This window comes from Peromyscus californicus, unplaced genomic scaffold, assembly GCF_007827085.1.
Source record: "Peromyscus californicus insignis strain IS unplaced genomic scaffold, ASM782708v3 Scaffold_9__1_contigs__length_137607984, whole genome shotgun sequence".
NCBI classification, from domain to species: domain Eukaryota; kingdom Metazoa; phylum Chordata; class Mammalia; order Rodentia; family Cricetidae; genus Peromyscus; species Peromyscus californicus.
This window is the reverse complement of record NW_026294617.1, coordinates 84909024-84925560: the sequence shown is the minus strand read 5'-3', so window position 1 is coordinate 84925560 and position 16537 is coordinate 84909024. Positions and strand designations below refer to the sequence as shown.

Sequence of the window (16537 nt, the reverse complement as noted above, 5' to 3'; positions counted from 1 at the left end):
TTTTTTTTTGAAGTTTCTAACCACAGCCACCTCTAAACTTGATCTTACTGAGGGCAAGAGTAGATGGTGTTGCAATTACAGATCAAAAGAAAGAGTTCAGACTAGGAACCTACAAGACAGTTCACTAGCCCAAGCTCTTTGCTTGGAGTAATTAAAAGGTTTTTAGCTCTGGCTCCTGCACTGGGTCCTGGGATGTGGCCTCAGATTATTGTGGTTTAGACTTGAAAGTTTCCTGGAAATTGACGTTACAAGCTTTCTTCATAAAAAAGAACCCTATGAAAATGCTGTGAGTCATGGGGGCGGGGTGGAAGTGGCAGATTTTAACTGTTAGGTAGGTGTCAGTTCCTCTGAATGTTAGATAGAAGGGTGGGAGGCTCAAAAATTTGCCAGTAATGGTGAAGAAAGGGTAGAAGAAGTTTGTCTGGGCTTATAAGAAAATAGGGCCATTGTAGCATTTTGCAAAAATAGTGGCCATATTCACCAACTGGGCAGATTTTATCCTTCAGTTTGACATGAATCTGAGCAAAGAGAAAACCAGAAAGGGAAGAAACAGATACCCTTTTGTTTTCTGTGAAGGACAGAGTCAGTGCTGACACACCCAGGTTTGTGGGCATCTTGGTCATTGATGCTCTGTGGAAAAAGAGTTTACATGAGTGAAAAAGCAGTAACAGGACTCAAGGATGCTGGGATTTATGTGACTCCAGGAGGCAGATGACTTGATTACCTCCTGTTAGCTGACGAAGAACTTATTTTCCTATGTTTAAAGCATCACTTATTAACAACAACAACAACAACAAAAATCCCAAGGCACCCAACTCTGTAGTATTCTACTATATTAGAATACAGAGCTAACAAATGAGGTCAAGCTATTTGTTTGTTTAACAATCTTCCTAATTTGTAGTGTAATTTTCTACTCTGCCAGGTGCCAGTGATTCAAAGATGAATGAGGTATGCCTCCTTTCAAAAGTTTACATCCTAGTGAAGGAAGAGATGCTTGTAATAGAGATTTTGGTATAAGGGAAGAAATTCGCAGATAGTTCAGGCACTCCTTATAGGAGTGAGGGCTAGTTATAAAATAGTAGACATCATCAGAGAAGGCTTCATAGAAAAATTATGTAAGCTGAATGAAAGAATGGTCAGTAACTGATCAGAATAAATGTTGAGAAGGACAGAAAGGGACATATTTTAGCAAAGAATCACATGAGCAGAAGAGAGGAAGGAGATTTTAGAACAAGTATTCAAGGCTAATTGCCAAATTTTTACATAAATAGGTAGATTTAAGATTGGAGTCGTGGACAGTAACAAGCTAGGATGGATCTTTTTACCTATGCATACCTGCATAAATACATGGCCTCAGTAAAGACAGTAACATCTCACATTCTCAAAAACCTTTCACTGTCTTTTGTAATCTTTTTCACACAGCTTTCCCTGTACTCATCTCTTGACCTGTGTCATGCTTATCTCCATGTGATCTCTGGTCTGATTTCTGTTTCTATATATTTTTTTTCATTTTGGAAGTGTTATATACCTGGAATCATGTAGTATGCACTTTTATATCTCTCTTTTGTTACTCACCATACTTATTTTTTTACATTTTGATTAATTGTTTGAAAGTTGCGTAAATCATTATATTCACTGTCTCTCCCACCTCTTCACTGACTCACTCCCTTTTCCTACTACTTTTCATCCTTTTATTAAAAAAATATTCAATACCAGTTTGTACTTCCCAAATGTTCTTGGATATTAGGTCTTCCACTGGAGAGTGGTTGAATTAGCAGAGCCTATACTCTTAAATGTTACTTATAGCCGCTAACAATTGCCAATGTTGCCACTGCTTGGGGGTGGAATAGTGTGCCCATCTCCCCTCTCTATGTTGAGATTTGGTTCTGGATTAGGCTTGTATAGGTTTTGTGTATCCTGTCAAAATCAGTGTGAACTCATATTGCAGTGGCCCAGCTATGTCTAGAAGATAATGATTCCTTGTAGTCATCCACCACCTCAGGCTCTTCCTTCTCTATCCCCTCTCTTCTGAGAAGATCCATTAGCACTGGGAAGGAGGTGCTTCTGTCTTTAGGGCTGAATATTCTTTAATTTCTTATTATTTGTACCTTGGCAAGTTGTGGGTCACTGTGTTAATTACTATCTACTGCAAACAGATACTTCTCAGACACAGTTTGAGAGATGCACTGATTTATGGTCATAATGATAAGTCATTAGGAGTCAGTTTGATACTATGTGTTTTTATCAGAATAATAGTAAATTCCTCCCTAGGGTCTCTGAACTGTCTAGAAATAGATTCTTAGCCTGGTGATGGTGCCAGTTATGGGTTTTATCTTGTGGAACATGACTTACATCCAACAAGGAAGTGGCTGTTTACTCATTGGATATGAATGTCACTCTCGTGCTATTGCATGGACATGTTTTTTGGAGCCAATCATTCTTTAGCTCACAGGGGTCAGAGATGTGTATGAATAATGACTACTTTTCTCCTCCAGTAGCTTTCCTACAAACTTCCAGCACTATGAAAATTAATGAGTAGAGGTGACACTTTGAAGTTCATACCTGCTTGATTTTCACTATGTTCTGTGACTCAAGTATGTGGTCTTACTGCCACGTTCTGGGTGTAACTAAGAACAACAGCAATAGACAATAATATTTGAGGGTCTATATGACATCAGTGACTAACAATTCCAAAAGAAGTAACTCATACCTAGTACTTGGCTTTTTGTTAGTCTCTGGTGTCTAGTAGGGCATCATTGCCCTGTTATAACCTAATTAACTCCCTTTTAACTTTCTCTCTCTTTAAAAAAAAGAGACTTTAAAAAAGTCTTTAGTGTTACTTATTCCTTCCATACTCCCACACTATGTACCCTCCATTACAATTCTGTAACATATCTTAATGCTGAGATATATTCCACTATCTAGTGGTATCATAGTTCATTTGTGCAATAACATGTCAATGGGTGTTTGTTTCCAGTTTGGGACTATTACAAACTAAGCTGCTATAAACATTCTTGTAAAATTCTTTGTATGAGAATATATTTTCATTTTTCTTGAGAAAATGCCTAGAAGCAGAATGAATTGCTAGGTTATAAATGTTTAACATTTTACATAACCAAGAATATGTTTTTCAATATGAACATACCATGGTACATACATCCTTGCTAATAGTATATGAGAACTATGGTCCTGTATTATCATCAAGACATGGTTTGCTTAGTTTTTAAAAATATATTTTAGACTTATTAGGAGGTGCATAGTATATTATTATTTTAATTTTCATTTCCCTGCTGACAAGGGAAATAAATAATTGATTTCATTTGACACCCACATATTTTTTAGAATAAAGAAATCTACTTGATATCTGCCCATTTTTAAAACTGAGTTGTTTATTTTTTTACTATTGAGTTTTAAAAGTACTTTATATACTCTGAGTAAAAACATTTACCTTCTTTTTTCAATACAAGGTTTCACTGTATACCTAGACCAATGGGTTCTCAACCTGAGACCATTGGAAAACACAGATATTTACATTACAGTTTAAAACAGTGGCAAAATTACAGTTATGAAGTAGCAACAAAAATAATTTTATGGTTGGGTGTCACCATGATATGACGAATTGTATTAAAGGGTCGCAGCATTAGGAAGGTTGAGAACCACTGTTCTACACTAGCACTGAACCACTGATGTGAAGAGATATTCCTGCCTCAGCTTTCCACCTCTTTAACAGTAGGGACTACAGGGGTCCTCAACTTGGACAAAAATTTATCTCTTGTGATTTGCTAATGTTCTCTCCCTATCTGTTACCGGTCTTTTGCTTCTCCCAACAGTTTCTTTGGAAGAGGTCCAACATCAGTTTTTTTGGACTATACTCTGGTGTTTTATCTGAGAACTATTTTCCTAATCACAGCAGCAAATGTTATCTCTTAGTTGTTTCTGGAGTTTTATACTTTTAGGCTTTCAATCCAGATACAGGATCAATTTATAAATATTTTTAATATAATAAGAACTTTATAGCCAAGTTCTTTTTTATGAATATTGATACTTAATTGCTCATATGTTGTTTGTTGAAAAGAATATCCTTCATTCTCTACTGTATTGACTTTACATAATAGTGGTAAATCAGTTTGCCACAAATATTTTAATTCTACTCAGTTTCATTAATTTGCTTAACAATATTAGATCATTTTTAATGTTGTAGCTTTATATAAAGCAATGTAACTGGATAGCATTTGGACTCTAATGGACTTTGTTTTTGTATCAAATTCATTTAAGTATTCTAAGCATTTTAAATTCCCAAAGAATTTTAGAATTTATTTATTAATGTCTACAAATGAAACTGCCAGGAGACCATGGATTAAGTTTATACTGAACGTATATATAAGTAAAATACATGAAGAACTGAAATTTTAACAATATTGTTAAAATAGATCCATGGACATGGTATAACTTTCCATTTCTCAAATTTTTTTTCAAATTCAGAAATATCTTTTTAAAGTTTCCATCATACAAGTCTTTTATAACATTTGTTAGATTTATCCCTGTCTTTCATAGTTGATACTGTTGTTTATAATAACCTCAAAAGTTTATTTTTACTACTGCTAGTATATAAAGTTACTAATAATTTTTTCACTATTTTTTCCTTTTAGTGAAAATAGATTCTTTTCTCATACAATGTATCCTATATAGTTTCCCTTCTCTCTAGCCCTCCCAGTCCCTCTTCACCTCCCTTCCCCTTCAGATCCACTCCCTTTCTGTCTCTTACTAGAAAAGAACGGGTTTCTAACTGATAACAACCAAACATGACAAAATAAAATATAATAAAATGAAGCAAAAACTATCAGGTCAAAGTTGGATATGGCAGCTCATCAGGAGGAAGAGTTCTGAGGGCAGGCATAAGAATTAGAGACCCACTTGTTCTCACAGTCAGGAGTTCCGTAAAAATACTAAAGCTAACAGCTATAATACACACACACACACACACACACACACACACACACACACACACACACACACACACAGGATCTGGTGCAGACCCATGTGCCTACTGCTTCAGACTTTGTGAGCTCATTTGTATGTACTTAGCTTAGTTGATTCAGAGGGCCTTGTTCACCTGGTGTCCTCCATCCCCTCTGGCTCTTACAATCTTTCTGCCTCCTTTTCCACAGGATTCCTGAGCTGTGAGGGGGGTGGGATTTGATGGAAACCTCCCATTTAGACTCTCCCTTCAACTAATGTCTGGCTGTGGGTCTCCATCTGTTCCCATCTACTCTTGGAGGAAGCCTCTCTGATGATGATTGGACAAAGGCACTGATCTATGAGTATAGCAGAATATCATTAGGAGTCATACACACACACACACACACACACACACACACACACACACACACACATACACATACACACACACACACACACACACACACACACACACACACACACACACACACACATATCTGATTCTTGGTTATCCAAGCAGTATCAGGTATGGGTTTCTTCTTGTGTAGTGGAACTTAAATCAAATTAGGTATTTCTTGACCACTCCCACAAGTTCTGTGCCACCATTGCCCTAGCATATTTTGCAGGCAGGACAGATTGTAGGTCAGAGGTTTTGTGACTGGGATGGTGTTCACATTTCTCTTTCAATAGCCTGCAGAGTACCTTCTGCACTAAAGAGACTAGAATGTAGTGGTGAAGGCTCCATGTAGGCACTAGCACAACTTCTTCATGTTTGATGAAGTGTTATCTCGGCAATGGGGCATCATTGTCAGTTTGCAGAGAGCAACCTTTTGCCTTAGCAACAGCCTGGGTTGTTTAGGGATTCCCATACGACCTTCTTGGCCAACAACTCAATTGAATGCAACCAAGTCCTGCCACTGAATGTGTAGCCAAGAGCCAAGAGCTTAGAGCTGGCTAGTTGACACTCTGTATTCCCCATTACTAGGAGTCCTCAGTGGGATCACTTTCATATATTCCAGAAAGTTTCCACTGCACTAGGTTTCCATACCACCCCCTTAAAACTTTCCAGTTTCAGCCTTTTTTCTTCACTTTCTTCCTCTACCCTATCTCCTATAAAATCTTCTCTCTCCTGTCCTCTCTCCAACCACCCTCAGTCTGTCAGTAAAGTCTATTCTATTTACCCCTCTCAGGGAGATCCACATGTCTCCCCATCAGAACCCTCCTCTTTAACTAAACTCTCTGTGTCTATGAATTGTAGCTTAGTTATCATTTACTTAATGGTTAATAGCCACCGATAACTGAATATAGATCGTATTTATCTTTCTGGGTCTGGGTTACCTCATTCAGGATCAGTTTTTCTAGTTTCATCTATTTGTCTATAAATTTCATGATGTTTTTTAACAGATGAGTAATAATCCATTCATTGTGCAAATGTACATTTGTTATTTGTATATAGGAGGGCTATTAATTTCTTTTTTTAATTTTTATTTTGCAGTACAATTCAGTTCTACATATCAGTCACAGATTCCCTTGTTCTCCCCCTTCCGGCCCCCCTCACCTTCCCCCAGCCCACCCCCCATTCCCACCTCCTCTAGGGCAAAGCCTCCCCTGAGGACTGAGATCAACCTGGTAGACTCAGTCCAGGCAGGTGCAGTCCCCTCCTCCCAGGCCGAGCTAAGCGACCCTGCATAGGCCCCAGGTTTCAAACAGCCAACTCATGCAATGAGCTCAGGACCAGGTCCCACTGCTTGGGTGCCTCCCAAACAGATCAAGCCAATCAATTGTCTCACCCATTCAGAGGGCCTGATCCAGTTGGTGACCCCTCAGTCATTGGTTCATAGTTCATGTGTTTCCATTCGTTTGGCTATTTGTCCCTGTGCTTTATCCAACCTTGGTCTCAACAATTCTCACTCATATAAATCCTCTTCATTCAAGCTAATTGAACTCCCAGAGCTCCACCCAGGGCCTAGTCATGGATCTCTGCATCCAGATCCCTCAGTCGTTGGATGGGGTTTCTAGCACGACAATTAGGGTGTTTGGCCATCCCATCACCAGAGTAGGTCAGTTCGGGCTGTCTCTCGACCATTGCCAGCAGTCTGTTGTGTGGGTATCTTTGTGGATTTCTGTGGGCCTCTCTAGCACTTTGCTTCTTCCTATTCTCATGTGATCTTCGTTTACCATGGTCTCCTATTCCTTGTTCTCCCTCTCTGTTGTTGATCCAGCTGGGATCTCCCGCTCCCCCAAGCTCTCTTTCCCTCGATCCTCGCCCTTAATTACCCCCACTCAAAGTGTTTATGAGCTGTAGAAATTCCCTGGTGGAATTTTTAGGACCATTTGTATATACTATCATATCATCTGCAAATAAGGATACTTTGACTTCTTCCTTGCCAATTTGTAACCCCGATCTCCTTCAGTTGGCTTATTACTCTAGCTAGAACTTCAAGTACTGTATTGAACAGATATGGAGAGAGCTGACAACCTTCCTTGTTCCTGGTTTTAGTGGAGTTGAGTTTCTCTCCATTGAAATTGATGTTGGCTATGGGCTTATTTTAAATTGTCTTTATTATGTTTAGGTGTGTCCCTTGTATCCCTAATCTCTCTAGTACTTTTATTATGAAGGGGTATTGGATTTGTCCAAGGCCTTTTGTGTGTTTAATGTGATGATTATGTGTTTTTTCTTTCAGTTTGTTTATATGGTACTGATTTTCATATATTGAAGTACCTCTGCATTTCTGGGATGAAGCCTACTTGATCATGGTGGATGATCTTTTGATGTGTTCTTGATTTGGTTTGCAAACATTTTATTGCCTATTTTTTTTTGTTTTGTTTGTTTTTTGAGACAGGGTTTCTCTGTGTAGTTTTAGTGCCTGTCCTGGATCTTGCTCTGTAGACCAGGCTGGTCTTGAACTTACAGAGATCCAATACCCCTTCATAATAAAAGTACTAGAGAGATTAGGGATACAAGGGACACACCTAAACATAATAAAGACAATTTAAAATCCGCCTGGCTCTGCCTCCTGAGTGCTGGGATTAAAGGCATATGCAACTGCTGCCCAGCTTATTGCGTATTTTTGCATCTATGTTCATAATGGAAATTGGTCTGTAATTCTTTCTTTGTTGAGTCTCTATGTGTTTTGGGTATCAGGGTAACTGTGGCCTCATAAAATGAATTGGGCAATGTTCCTTTTGTTTCTATCTTGTGGAATAATTTGACGAGTATTAGCATTAACTCTTCTTTGAAAGTCTGGTAAAATTCTGTGATAAAACTATCTGGCAGTGTGCTTTTTTGGATAGGAGACTTTTAATGACTGCTTCTATTTCACTAGTGGTTAATGTTCTGTTTAAATTCTTCATCTGGTCTTGATTTAACTTTAGTAAGTAGTATCTATCAAGAAAATTATCTTTTGTTTAAAAAAATATTTCCCAGTTTGGTGGAGTACAGGTTTTTAAAATATGTCCTTATAATTTTCTGGATTTCCTTGGTTCTGTTGTTATGCCTCCCCTTTTGTTTCTGATGTTGTTAATTTGGATACTCTCTCTGTCTCTTAGTTTGGATAAGGGTTTGTCTATCTTGTTGATTTTCCAAGGAATCAACACTTTGTTTCATTGATCTTTTGTATTGTTCTGTTTGTTTCTATTTTATTGATTTCAGCCTTCAGTTTAATTATTTGTCTACTCCTCTTGGAGAGGCTTAGTTCATTTTGTTCTAGAGCTTTCAGGTGTGCTGTTAAGTTGCTAGTATGAGATCTCCCCAACTGTTATTTTAATATAAGCCTTTAGTGAAATGAACTTTCCTCTTAGTACCACTTCCATTGTGTCCCATAAGCTTGTGTATGGCTGTGTATTCATTTTCATTGAATTCTGAAAGTCTTTAATTTCTTTCTTTCTTTATGTTTTGACCCATTTTTCACTCAGTAAAGAGTTGTTCAGTTTCCATGAGTTGATGATGTCCAGTTTTAATTCATGGTAGTCTGATAGAATTCAGGGAGTTATTTCAATGTTTGTGTATCTGTTGAGACTTGCTTTATATCTGTGTATGTAGTCAATTTTGGAGAAAGTTCCACGAGGTGCATAGAGGAAGTTGTATTCTTTTGTGTTTAGTTGAAATGTTCTGTAAACATCTGCTAGGTCAATTTGTATTTAGTCCCAGTATTTCTCTGTTTAGTTTTTGTTTGGATGACCTGTCCATTGATGAGAATGGGATACTGAAGTCTCCCAATATCAGTATATGAGGGTCAATATGTGTGTGATTTAAGCTGTAGTAGTGTTTCTTTGACAAGCTTGGTTGCCCTAGGGTTTGGAGCATAGATGTTAGTAATTGAAATGTCTTGGTGAATTTTTTCTTTGATGAATATTTAGTGTCCTTTCTTATCTCTTTTGATTAGTTTTGGTTTGAAGTCTATTTTGTTAGATATTAAAATGGCTACACCAGCTTGCTACTTAGGCCCAGTAGCTTAGAATATCTTTTTCCAACCCTTTATCCTGAGGCAATCTCTTGATCTTGATCTTCTTGATCTTGAGGTGTGTCTCTTGAATGCCTCAGAAGGATGGATCCTGTTTTAACATCATTCTATTAGTCTGTGTCTTTTTATTAGGGAATTGAGGCCTTTGTACTGAGAGATATCAATGACCAATAATTGTTGATTCTTATTATTTTGTTGTTGGTAGTGGTGGTGGAGGGGTGTGTGTGTGTGTGTGTGTGTGTGTGTGTGTGTGTGTGTGTGTGTGTGTGTGTATGCACGTGCACACAAGTGTGCTTCCCTCCTTTTGATTTTGCTGTGCTTTCATGTTTCATATTTCCAGTGTTTTCCTGGGTGTAGTTAATATCCTTAGGTTTGAGTTTTCCTTCTAGTACCCTCTGTAAGGCTGGATTTGTAGATAAATATTGTTTAAATTTGACTTTATCATGGAGCACTTTTCTCCATCTGTTGTGATGCAAAGTTTTGCTGATAGTAGTCTACGTTGGCATCTGTAGTCTCTTAGAGTCTGCAGCACATCTGTCCAGGCTCTTCTAGCTTTTAGAGTCTCCATTGAGAAATCAAGTGTAATTCGAAGAGGTCTGCCTTTATATGTTACTTGACCTTTTCCCATTGCAGCTTTTAATATTCTTTCTTTGTTCTGTATGTTTAGTGTTTTGATATTATGTGGCAAGGGGACTTTCTTTTCTGGTGCAATCTATTTGGTGTTCTGTATGCTTCCTATATCTTTGTAGGCATCTCCTTCTTTAGGTTAGAAAATTTTTCTTCTATGATTTTGCTGAAAACATTTTCTGGGCCTTTGAGTTGAGTTTCTTCTCCTTCCTCTATACCTATTATTCTTGGGTTTAGTCTTTTCATAGTGTCCCATATTTCTTAGATGTTTTGTATCAGGAGTTTTTTTAGATTTAGCATTTTATTTGACAGATGTATCCATTTCTTCTTTCGTATCTTCAATCTTCAATGCCTGAGATTCTCTCTTCCATCTCTTACATTATGTTGGTGAAACTTGCCTCTGTAGTTCCTGTTCCAATTCCTAAATTTTCATTTCCAGAATTAATTCAGTTTGAGTTTTCTTTATTGATTCTATTCCCAATTTTAGGTCTTTAATAGTTTTATTCATTTCCTTCCACTGTTTGTGTTTTCCTGGATTTCTTTAAGGAATTTATTCATTTCTTCCTTAAGGACCTTTATCATAGTCAAAAAAGCTGTTTTAAGGTCTTTTTCTTGTGTGTCAGTTATGTTGGAATATTTAGGTCCTACTGTGTTAATATAGTTGGACTTTAGTAGAGACACATTGCTCTGGCTATTGCTGATTGTGTTTTTAAGCTGGCATCTAGGTATCTGAATTTGGAATGATTATAAGTCTAGGTGCTGATTTCTAGATTTGCCATTGTTGGGTGTGTGTTTTGTTCCTTGGCTTCTATTTCCTCTCTGCATTTCCAGAGTGTGTAATGGCTATGTATTGCCTAATTTCCTGGTCTGCTTAGCTGGTGTATTCACAGCGAAGATCTTCTGGTATTGGAGGCTGGGACACTGGGATGAGTTGAGGGAAGGAAGGCTGGAGGAGAATGTCATTGTGATCTGTTGGGGATGGGATCAGAGATGAAAGGGAGACCATAGCAGGATTCCAGCTGTAGAGCTGGGATGAGACTGGGATATTCGATCTCAGGAGCAGTAGAAGAGGTGTGGGCTTGCCTTCAGCCTACTTCCTGCCCTGGGAGGAGCAACCTTTGGTCAGCAGTGGGTAACTCCTTAGGCTGGGGTCTGAGACAAAGCAGCAAGTAGGAAGAGGCAGGTTAGAAGGGGAAGGAAGATCGAGCTATTGTAAATAGGGCAGGAATGAAATCCAACTCCTTGGCATATGCCCCCAAACCTGCTATCCTACTCCAGAGACACTTGTAATTATTTTTTTGTATCAAGCTCTAACTATAAACCCTGGGTTGGCCTGGAACATGTGACAATCCTTCCACCTCTGTCCTCGTGTGTTGTTTGCAAGCAAATGTTGGGATTACAGCATGTGCCACCTCTGTTCCTCATCCCACCTTTTCCTTCTGTATTTACTTTCCTTCCTCCTTCCCAGCTGAACTGTCAATTTATAACGATTTATTTAAAATATTATTTCTATGTATTCTCCAGGAATTTTGGGGGATGTAAATAATGTATTTTGACCATATCCACCTCCAATGTCCTTCTAACTGCCCCTAAACCCTCCAAAACATTTCACTCCCAACTTCGTGTCCTTAATTTTTTTTTATAAACCTGAGTTCAATCAATGCTGCCCATGGGTGCATTGGTCTGGGACATCTATTAGATCATTGGCAACTGGCCAGTCACCATACTTCCAAAAAAAAAAAAACCCAGAAAAAAAAAAAAACTTTGATTCTCCCTGTCTACTTCCCAGCACTCAGCAAGTGCTTGGTAGCTCCTGGGCCTTATGAGTTGTCCTGAGTTCATGCTGCCATTTTATGGAGGGCTCCAATGCATGTAACCACAGTTGCTGTGAGTTAATGATACTATACTTCCAATACAAGAATTTTCATTTGTTTTCCTTCCCAGACTCAATGTTATTACAAACTTCCCTTTTACATTTATTTTTAATCTCATAAATACTGTGGTTCACAGTTCAGTGTTTATTTAATATATTTAATGTGAAGCTAACTTTTCATTATCGTGACCAAAAAATCCTTAGGAAATCAATTTAAAAGAGGAAAAACTCACTTTTAATCTTAGTTTCAAAGGATGCAATGTGTGATCAGTGGTCCCACTATTTTGGGTGTGTTCTGAGGCTCAAACATTGGGGTGAGAGCACAGAGCAGAGCAAAAGTATTCTTCTTATATGGTTGAGAAAGAAAGAGGGAGATGGAGAAAGAGGAGCAACAGAGGGAGAGAGGAGAGATATAGAAGGATACACCCTGCAGTGGTATGCCCCCAGTGGCCTAAATCTTTCCAACAGGCTGCACCTCTAAAGAACCTATCACCTTTAGATAGCACAAGAATCGACCACCTTTGGATAGCACTATCACAGGCTGTACTTCTAAAGAACCTATCACCTTTAGATAGCACAAGAATCTACCACCTTTGGATAGCACTATCACAGGCTGTACTTCTAAAGAACCTATCACCTTTAGATAGCACAAGAATCTACCACCTTTGGATAGCACTATCACAGGCTGTACTTCTAAAGAACCTATCACCTTTAGATAGCACAAGAATCTACCACCTTTGGATAGCACTGTCAGCTGAGGACCAAATTTTCATTTAACACATGGGTTTTTAGCAGCCATTTAAGATCCAAATCACAACAGCTTACAAGAAAACATGGTCTACTTATCTATGCAGTAGTCTTGGTCTTGCCTGTGCTCTAACAATTTGCCTGGAGAATTTCCCTGAATATTTCTTGTAGTGTGGATCTGCTGAGGAGAAATTCCCTTAGTTTTTTTTTTTTTTTTTTGGTTTTTCGAGACAGGGTTTCTCTGTGTAGCTTTGCGCCTGTCCTGGAACTCACTTGGTAGCCCAGGCTGGCCTCGAACTCACAGAGATCCGCCTGGCTCTGCCTCCCGAGTGCTGGGATTAAAGGCGTGCGCCACCACCGCCCGGCTCCCTTAGTTTTTATACGTGTTATAGTTCCATCTTATGAACACCATGAACAAATCTCATATGTATATTATATTCTTTGTTTTTTCTTAGTTTTTCCAAATATATTTTTATTGATTATAAAATCCGGAGGTTATTTTTTGGTGTACTTTATTATTTTAAACATGTAACTTCAGTCTCTCCTAGATTGACTGTTTTCTGATACATCCATTCTTATCCTTATATTAGCTATTTTGTGCCTAACATGTTTTGTTTCCTTTGGCTATATTAAGGTTTTGTTTTTATTATTGATTGGGTAATTTATTATGCTTTTACTGTAAGTATAAATTTCTTATTTTTGGATTTCATTGATCCTCTTTGTCATGTGAGCAAATTATTTTAATCTTGTTCAGAATTTCTTACAGGTATTAATTCTTCAAGTATTTTTTCTCCCTTCCTTTGGGGACTCCCATTACATGTCAATTATGATACTCAACATTATTTCATTTAGAGATGCTCTATTCATTTAAATATTTGTTTGTATGTCCTTTTTTGGTATTTTTCTTACTACCTTAAAGTTCACCAATTTTTCCTTATTTACTAGCTGCCATGAATACATCCCAGTATATTTGTATCTCAGCCATTGCAGTTTTAGCTTAGCAGCCTAAGCCTAAGCCTCCCCAGCACTTGGATTATAGGCATTGGCCATCATATTCATGTCTTGAAATGAGAGATTACACTACTTTATTTAGATAGGCATTGTCTAGACATAATTCTCTCTCTGTCTTTCTCTCTATCTCTATCTCTCTGTCTCTGTTTCTCTCTTTCTCTATCTCTCTGTCTCTGTTTCTCTCTTTCTCTATCTCTCTGTCTCTGTTTCTCTCTCTCTCTCTCTCTCTCTCTCTCTCTCTCTCTCTCTCTCTCTCTCTCTCTCTCCCTCATCTGTTTCTCTTCGTTTTCATGCTCTCTGTGTGTATCTTCCTGTCTAAGTGAATGAATCAGAGTGATAGAGCTGGACACCTTACGTACCCCTCTGGTGCTTACCCACATATAGATGCATATACTATGTAATACATTATATAATTCACACAGCAGTATCTTTGCTAAAAAAGAAATGATAGCCTCATTTAAAAGACTATGCTCACATTGTGGTCTCTTTTAACTTCCTCATTATATATTTGTGTGTTTCATTTCTGCTATAAGATCAGCATCTATTGGAAGATGTCTAATACTTAGCCATGGCCATATCTAGAAGAGAAATATCATAGATAACTGTGCATAAAAGGACAAATGAGGCATTGTATATCACCTTCCACTTTTATCTGGAGAGGTTTATAGACCATTCAATAACAACTGATGAAAAAAGAAGCCACGGATTTGAAGGAGAGTGGGGAGGGGTATATAGGAGGGTTTGGAGGAATGAAAGGGAAGGGAAAGATGTTGTAATTAAACCATGGTCACAAAAATAAACAACAAAAACAAATTTGGTTAGTAATGAATCTTAAGACAGTTAAAAACCTGGCTGATCAAGTCACTGGCTTTCTGTCCTGCACATTGATCAGCCAGTCTTGATCTCAAAGGCTGTTTCTTGAGTAGCCAGACATCAGTCACTAACATCACACAGGACCAAAAGCACTGACTTTTGTCTGTGTCACTGTGGCTCATCTTCTTGTTAGAAGAGCTCTATTGTTGGGTCATGGTGTCATGCAACACCAAACATTGCTTACTGAACTGGAGTAACATTCAGTGTTCAAGATGATGATTTTTCAACCTGGGCTTCAATTTTCAACGTATGAAAGCAGATATTTGGGGAAATTTTCCAGAGACATAAATAGTTGAAACACAAGATACTGGTGATGATCCTTGAACCCTAAACACTTGCATTTCGGAGTCTGTTGTGCTACCTTATATTGCCAAGTCCTTCTAAGAATTCCTTTCTTACTCCTTGTGCTTTTTAGGTCATACTATCCCAGCATGGGCATGAGCAGCCTGAAATTGTTGAAATATGTCCTATTTATCTTTAACCTGCTCTTTTGGGTAAGTATCTCCTTTGAACATATCTCAAATAACACCCCTTCATCCCAGCTAACCTGTCCTTTCTTCTCAACCAAAGAATAGAGTATAGAATGTGAATTGTGCACACCTTGGTACTGTTCAGAACATTTCATGTAGGTACAAAGAAGTAATAATTTCCTCACCTCCTGCCGTTTTATCATACTATAAGCCTACAAAATTAAAAGGTATCAGTGCAGTTAATAATGGAGGTGCCAATTCTCTTTGCGGGCTCTTGGGTAGCATTGCAAATTGCTGGCGTTTATAAGTGAAAAACGGGCTACAATTTGGGTGTTAAATCTACACTCTCCTCATCCCTGACGCCATGGAAGAATATTGACAGACAGAGAAATCATACAGAAGTTCTATTTTTTTTAATTTTTAAAAAGAACCTCCGTGATGATTTCTGCAGTATCTAGGCTAATTTGTACTCTCACCAATAGTGTGAAAGGGCTTCTTTTTTCTGTCATCCTGGTCAGCATTTGTTGTTGATAGTTTTCTTTATGACAACCATTCTGATGGGATGAAATGGAATCTCCATATAAGATTTGATAGCTAAAGATATTGAACACCTTTTAAATATATTTATTTATTGGCACTTCATTTTTTTAAAAAAAACTGTCTGACTATTTCCATTGTTCATTTGTTGACTGGATTTTTTTTTGTTCTCTTTTTCTTCAAGTTTTAGACTTCCATATAATCTAGCCACGTTACTCCTCAGATTGTCTCCAAAAGAATCATAATCACCTTTCTACAAAGATACTTGAATATCTGTGCTTTTCGCAGGATCATTCACAATAGCTAAATTGTTGATGCAGACTAGACATCCATCAACAGAGGATAAAGGATATGTGGTGTATCTACACAATAGAGCTTGACTTAACCATAGAGAAGGATGAAATAGATGGAATTTGAGGTTACTTTGAGTGAAGTAAGTCAGTACCACATAGAAAAGGATTGCATCTTTTCCTTCATATTTGGAAGCTAAGAAAAAAAAAGAAATGCATTTAACTAAAAAGGGACTAGTGGGAAGGAGGAAAATGCAAAAGAAAAAACATATAATAAGTATTAATAGAGCAGTGAATATTATCAAACTACACTGTATGCTTGATATGTAGAAATATAACAATAAAATATTTTGTATAATATGGATTAATAAAAACAAAGTTTCAGACATGTATGTCCATGTTTGGTAATTTAACATGAAAAAAGAGATATCCAATGAGCTTTCACTATATTAAATTCAGCAGATGCATTTCATATATAAGATGAATCAGTACTCATATGTTTATGAGAATATTCCTATAAATTTGACTTCTCTTGTAGTCTGCCTATCAAGACAACCTTCCTCAAACAGAGCATCGTCTCTATGTGGTCGTAATCTCCTAAGAAAAGGCCATGAATGGACAACTGAGCAGACAAGAGATAGAACATCTGAAGTATAAAGTCAGACTTATATATAGTGAAGGTATTAG

The 16537-nt window shown here is 37.7% G+C and overlaps 1 protein-coding gene across 1 annotated transcript in view; it reads left to right on the top strand.

Moving 5' to 3' along the window:
- The window catches only part of Cd53 (CD53 molecule), a 33094-nt gene that overhangs the window by 5073 nt on the left and 11484 nt on the right, over positions 1-16537 (top strand). The window contains exon 2 of the mRNA XM_052731489.1: positions 14969-15047. Within this exon, the coding sequence (XP_052587449.1) occupies positions 14985-15047 (63 nt within the window). The 5' untranslated portion in view covers positions 14969-14984. The remainder of the gene's footprint in view (positions 1-14968; positions 15048-16537) is intronic.